This window comes from Geotrypetes seraphini, chromosome 18 (genome assembly GCF_902459505.1).
Source record: "Geotrypetes seraphini chromosome 18, aGeoSer1.1, whole genome shotgun sequence".
Taxonomy (NCBI): domain Eukaryota; kingdom Metazoa; phylum Chordata; class Amphibia; order Gymnophiona; family Dermophiidae; genus Geotrypetes; species Geotrypetes seraphini.
Window position 1 is genome coordinate 3,584,268 of NC_047101.1, and position 6,655 is coordinate 3,590,922.

Genomic DNA, 6,655 nt, shown 5'->3' on the forward strand with positions numbered 1-6,655 from the left:
AACTGCGGAACTCCCTTCCTGAATCAGTTTGTAAATTTTCAAAAAAAGATTGAAAGCCTATTTTTTTTGTAAGGCCTTTCGCCACATTTGATAGATAGTTTTAATAGCATTGCTTAATGTGTTTAAGGCTGAAGAAATAACACTTACGTTTGTCTGTTATGATTTATGCATGTTATATCTGTAACCCACATGGAACTTTGGACATGTGGGATATAAATGTTTTAATTAATTAAATAAATAAACAAATAAATGATACCCAGCGCAGGTACTGTGCAAAAACACAACAGCACAGCACAGCACAGGAAGTGGCATATTATCCTTCCCATGCATATGCCAGTCTTTGGCCTACCTGCTAATGGCTACTGCTTTTTAGAGTGTGTTTATGTGCTAGGGTCCACCTTTGGGGGGTTAGTGCCCAAGAAAAGGATTTGCATGTCATTGAAGACAATATGCTAAAACCTTCCGCGGTGGCCAAAAATGCAAACAAGATGCAACGAATTCTTAAAAAAGGGATGGTTAACAAGCTAATGCCTCTGTATCGCTCCATGGTGAGTTCTCACCTGGAGTATTATGTTCAATTTTGGTCTCCTTATCTCAAGAAAGATATAGCGGCACTAGAAAAGGTTCAGGCTCTTCACCTTGGAAAAGAGACAGCTGAGGGAAGATACAAAATCCTGAGTGGAGTAGAACGGGTACAAGTGGATCCATTTTTCACTCCATCAAAAATTACAAAGACTAGGGGATGCTCGAAGTTACAAATACTTTTAAAACCAATAGGAAGAAATATTTTTTCACTCAGAGAATAGTTAAACTCTGGAATGTGTAAGAGTGGATAACATAGCTGGTTTTAAGAAAGGTTTGGACAACTTCCTGGAAGAAAAGTCTATAGTCTGTTATTGAGAAAGACATGGGGAAAGCCACTGATTGCCCTGGATTGGTGGCATGGAATAGTGATACTACTTGGGATTCCAGAATGTTTTGTTACTCTCTGGGATTCCGGAATCTTGCTATTTTTTAGGATTATGAGTGGAATGTTGCTACTCTTTAGGTTTTGGCCAGGTACTCGTGCTCTGGATTGACCACTGTGAGAACAGGCTATAGGGCTGGATGGACCATTAGTCTGACCTAGTAAAGGTATTCTTATGTTCTTATTCTTATATGCCCACAAGCTTTGATGGTTTTGGTTATTTTTTTCTGATATACCGCCTTTCATCCACAGATATCAAAACGGTTTACAATACATTGAATAGCAATCAAGTCCCAATATTATTCTGTAAATGTAATTGCATCCAAAAATGATGGACTATATCAAACCACCAGTGAAGTCTATCCAGAACAATGAAAGGGAATGGGGGCGGGGAAGTGAATTATCAAGACTCAAAGTTATGGACTGTAGTTCATCAAAGTTTAGGTAAGGGTGAACATACAGTACAGACTCCCCTAAGAGCTCATGATTCTGGAGGAATATGAATATCTTTAAGTAGTGAAAATCCCCAGGTCCTGGTAGTGGTCTGCTGCACGCTTCTGAGAAAGGCTGCCTATGTCCTCAGCTAAGATCATTCCTTCATTTTTTCCTAAAGACCAGAGCATTGCATTATTACCCTGATGATTTGGACATGCAAAGGACATTTTAAATACCGTAGTCTAAGATTAGTGTAAGATTTTTGAAGTTAAAATGATCAAATATCTTGAAACTAACAAGGACTTAGCCAAGTGAACTTCTAATAATCCACCAACTTTTCCATCCACCCCACTTTTCCCCTTCAGGCTATCAGTGAAATTTTTTTATATTCTGGTCTAAAGAGGGAAGTATAAATGCTCAAAAGCTGCTCATGAATAAGGTAATTTGATAAAAGACCACCTAATATGTGCATCAGAGAGTGCAAATGTTACTTCAGTTTTTATAAGTGTGGAATATTTGAGAGGGAGAATAACATTTTAGCCAGCTTCTTTAACTAATCTGGCATTGTAGGCCCCTGAGGCAGTCTGTTTAAGCGAAACTCAGCCAAACCAGGGCAGGGTTTTGACCCCTCCACTACTGTCGCTGATAAGTTGTCCGCATTTGGAATACTCTTTGACTTGGTCTCCTTGAATTTTGATTATTGTCTGGTCAGCTTCATATCTTTGCTGCCCTGGGAAGTACACAGACATATGTACACCTGCTCCGAGGCTCACACAGATTTCTAGGTTCATTGACTTGACCTTGGCAATAGCTTTGGGGGGGGAAGGGTCCCTCTGGATAAAGGTCTCTGGGCTTTGGTGGTTCAGGTACAGTAAGTATGGCACCAATTGGGGTAACATTAGATCCTGTAAGGGCTGAGAAATGCTAATTGCTAACCTTCCTAAAAATTGTTTCAGGGCCATTCCTACGTGGGATAAGTGCCAATCCCCCCCCCCCCCCCCCAAGGAAAGCCTTAACTTTAATTGGGGCAATGTGTGCAAATACAGGTATAGCCCAGGCATTTAATGAACAGCGATGTCTGTGCATAAAACACCTTCCAAAATTAACCCAATTACTTCGTGTTCTAAGTAAGTCTAATAAAAAGGTATCATTTCTTGGAGTGCTCCAGAGAATAAGGTATAACATTAAGAAGAAGGGAGCTGGCTCTGTCGCTGATACTCATCAGGGCTTGAATTGCCAGAGCCTGCTGTGAATGACGCTCTATTCTCTGATTAGCACCGGGGCACTCCGGGGGCGGAGTCAGGTCCGGTTAGCGACATTTTTCAGCTGGTAGCCAGGTAAGTGCCCCGATAAAGTTAGGACAGCAGAAGTTAGCGATTATCAGAGAGCTGGCCTGAAGATCGGCTGGCAACCGGATAACTGATGGTTGTGATAGATTGGGCCAGCGTTGAATATCCAGGTCTAATCCAGCCTACAGCTGTCATTGGCTTTACAACTGCTGACTGCTGTGCCACTGGGGGTCTACCTGTTTCTACAGATGTAATTGCAATCTGTAACACTGTTCCTAAAAGGTGTTATCTACACTCTATAATCTGCTTGTCAGCTTCTAGACCCAGAAAGAAAGTTCTCTTTGCCAGATCAGCAAAATTCTAACCTGAGAGGATTCTGGCTTCTTATGTTACAGAAAGAAAGAGAGATGGTACTGGTGTGCTGCATTGTGGGGACTGGTGGTCCCTGTAGCCACTGGCTGAGGTTTCAGTACCTCAGAGCTCTGCAGGCTGTGACAGCCAGGGCACATATGTGAGGTTAATTCAACTGTGAGACATTTTACATTCACACACGTGTGCATGCATCTGGCAAAGCCCCTCAGTGATCCTGTTCAGACCAGCCCTAGCCTTCCAAAATGTCCTCTAAATGCATCTTACCAATGTATATCTTTGTATGAAGCAAATAAACCAAATCAAGTCTTAGCACCTGAAGTACGGCTTCCAAATGAGGCAAAATGGACCATGGTCAACACGATGCATGGGATGCACTTCAGAAAGCAACAAGCAAAAAACAAAAGGAATTGACCCCAAAATATCCACAAAGAAGAAAATCCAGAGAAAACCAAAAAAACTCTGTGGAGTGACGATGTTCCTAAATGGACTTTATTTGAAAGTATCAAAGTTCCAAAGGTCCACTGAAATCATCCACATAAAATAATTCCATCCACATGAAAACGCAAGCAGTGTCTCACTTCCGGTTCACCACACAATTGTTTCCCACGTACTCACCTTTATAGGACCCCCAGGGACCCCTGAAGAAGACTTTTTGTCGAAACGCGGACCGTGTTGGGTCCTGTATCCCTAGCGGACTAGGTCCTTTAAGGCTCTTATGTGGATGATTTACTTTTATGTGGATGGAATTATTTTATGTGGATGATTTCAGTGGACCTTTGGAACTTTGACACTTTCAAATAAAGTCCATTTGGGAACATCGTCACTCCACAGAGTTTTTTTGGTTTTCTTCAGAAAGCAAGACTGTAAATTCTCAGTGCAAATACTAAATGCTTGAACTTTACTTGACTTGGCTTAGTACACCCACATATCCTAGCCTCCTCTGCCCCACCCACAAGCCCGGCTGCCAAGCTATACCGCCCAGCATTCCATTCCTGGCTTTGTCAAGAGCCCTGTGAATCCCTGACCCGCAGGTCACGTTAATAAGTGGCTCAGAAACCTCTCTAAAGAGCCCTAGACAAACCTGGAACCAGCAAAAATTCTGGAGACCTGAGCACCACTGATTGACTACCTGACCGAGTGAAGGGTCACAGAGTCATCTTCCCTTCAATCACACTGTCACAGTGCATGCACACATGAGCCCCCATCCCAGAGAAGCTTGCATGCTGTAGACAGACATAAAAAGTGCTTCCGATATCATCTGAATCCCTTTATCAACATAAGCATTTTTGGTCAGCCTCCATGAGAGTTTGAATTCATGTACAGGGTAGAGCTGGCTCAGTTCCGGGGTTCAAGAGGAAGAATACTGGTAACCAAAGAAAGAGACATTAGAACAGTCCCGGCTTTTCACCTTACATCCTAGTGCATCATGGGATGTGTGCTCCTTGATTCTTTCTGTAGGAACCAGAATGCATCAGGGCAGGTGGGTGAAGGGAAGTTATGAAAACTCAAGTCTGATCTAGGGTTCCCCTTCAGAAATGGTGGAGTTGGATGCTAAGGTAACTGGTACCTCCACCATTTCACAAGGGTTTCTCAGGCTCTTGCAGTGTGACATAGAATATTGCTACACCTTGGGGCTTTGGCCAGGTACTAGTGACCTGGATTGGCCACCCTGAGAACGGGCTACATGGACCATTGATCTGACCTAGTAAGGCTATTCTTATGTTCTTAAATCTAACAATCTGTGATTTCCTCAAAATCCCTCCATTAAACATGGATTCTATTCCGAGGTAAGACGCAGCTTAACAGAGAACAAACAGCCTATCTCTTCATAAACATTAATAACTACCTACGTAACTAGACCCCAGGTTTTTTGGAGACTGCACCTCTTTGTATCTCCATGCACCCCCAACACACTCCTTCGCCACACAAGTATTGGGGCTTCCTTTGCCCCCTTCTACAATTTCTACAATATAATAGGTTGAAGCACAGTGTTGCAGATAAAGTGGAAGGCAAGTCCCTATTACAAGATTTAATGCCAGAAGCGTAAGTCAAAATACCAGCTATATGGGACAGAGGCCAACTGATCACACAATAGGCACTCTGGCAGAAAGGACTCCTTTGCCAATAAACACCATGAGAACAATATCAAGCAAGTACAGGCGGTCCCGAGTTGCAGCGCTCAACTTAAGTACCACTGGTACTTAAAAATGGGGTTGGAGCTTCGCTTGATTTCACTGAGTATTTCCAGTGGCCTCCACTTCTCCTGTAGCAGATGTATCTTAGAGCAGGGGTGTCAAAGTCCCTCCTCGAGGGCCGCAATCCAGTCGGGTTTTCAGGATTTCCCCAATGAATACGCATGAGATCTATTTGCATACCATGAAAGCAGTGCATGCAAATAGATCTCGTGCATATTCAATGGGGAAATCCCGAAAACCGGCTGGATTGCGGCCCTGCCTTAGAGGGAACACTGGGGGACAGTTGGCCCTTTTGACAGCTGGGAGCAGAGATAAGCAGCAAGAATCCTAAAATCTACAAGTTCTGAGTTCCGTTTTGAAAGCTGTTCTTAAGTCGGATTTGGATGAAAGTCGTTCTTAACCTGGGGACTGCCTGTAGGCTAAATCCCCTACTGTAAGGTTGATTGTGCATGACACAGTCCCCCAATTTTCCAAGGTTTTCCTTGCTTGAACAAATAGATTTAAAATCAGACCCCCTCCCAGATCGTTTTGGCTTTGATTGCAGCCACTAATTGTTTAGGCCGATTCCTGGACAGACAGATTGCAGATCCGAGCGGAGGATCCGGGTTTTAACCACCTCGCTATTGCAAGTGCTCATCCTCCAGAACAAAGTCTCCGGACATGCCGTGACATTAGACCCCCGTAGGGGCTCCCAGAAATCCTATTCGCAGCCTACGCGCTCACCTGTTATCCGGATAGGAGAATTCGCGCAGAACGATCCAACCTACCAACCCTCCCGGGGCGAGCTGAGCGAAAGAGCCCCAAGGCGAAAGGGCACATTGAAAAAGGGGAGGGGGGCTTACCGTTCCCTCTCTCCAGGCCGGTGTCCATTCCGCTCCCCGCTCTGCCGGTACCGATCCCGGGCACTGCCAGCAGCCCTCGGTCGCTTCTCCCACCCCTTCCCCGGCTCGGGCTGCGGGGTCTTAGTGCCCCTCCTGCCGCTCCCAGCTGCAGCTTTGCTCGCCAGGGAGGGGCTGCGCGGCTTCTTCCCATCCCCCTCCTCTCATAGGCGGGGATCGAGGGCTCCATCCCAGCGCGCTACAGATCGCCCCGGTTAAAGCATTCGGACCTTTGCTTAGCGCGTCTGATGCTGCTGGAATCAAACGAATCTGGCTTGGAAAAGCTTTTCTCTTCCTCCACCCCCCATAGCTGTGTTTTTTAAACTGCTTAATTCGGAATAAAATCCCACCTTTTCCACCTTTTCTTCTGCATTCGTTTTATGGATTCCAGTTGCTTAGTTGTTGGGGTTTTTTGACACCACAGGGACTTTCTCACCTTAGTGAAAACTAAATTCCACAGGTAAAAATGTTTTATTACTTGGGATCTACTGGATCTAGGGACCTGGGACCTGAGTTGAC

The 6,655-nt window shown here is 44.7% G+C and overlaps 1 protein-coding gene across 1 annotated transcript in view; it reads right to left on the reverse strand.

The window, feature by feature from the left end:
* AFAP1L1 (actin filament associated protein 1 like 1) overlaps nt 1-6,379 on the reverse strand; it is a 60,518-nt gene extending 54,139 nt beyond the window's left edge. The window contains exon 1 of the mRNA XM_033927189.1: nt 6,101-6,379. Coding sequence (XP_033783080.1) covers nt 6,101-6,326 — 226 coding nt within the window. The 5' untranslated portion in view covers nt 6,327-6,379. The remainder of the gene's footprint in view (nt 1-6,100) is intronic.
* Nucleotides 6,380-6,655: the final 276 nt, after the last annotated feature.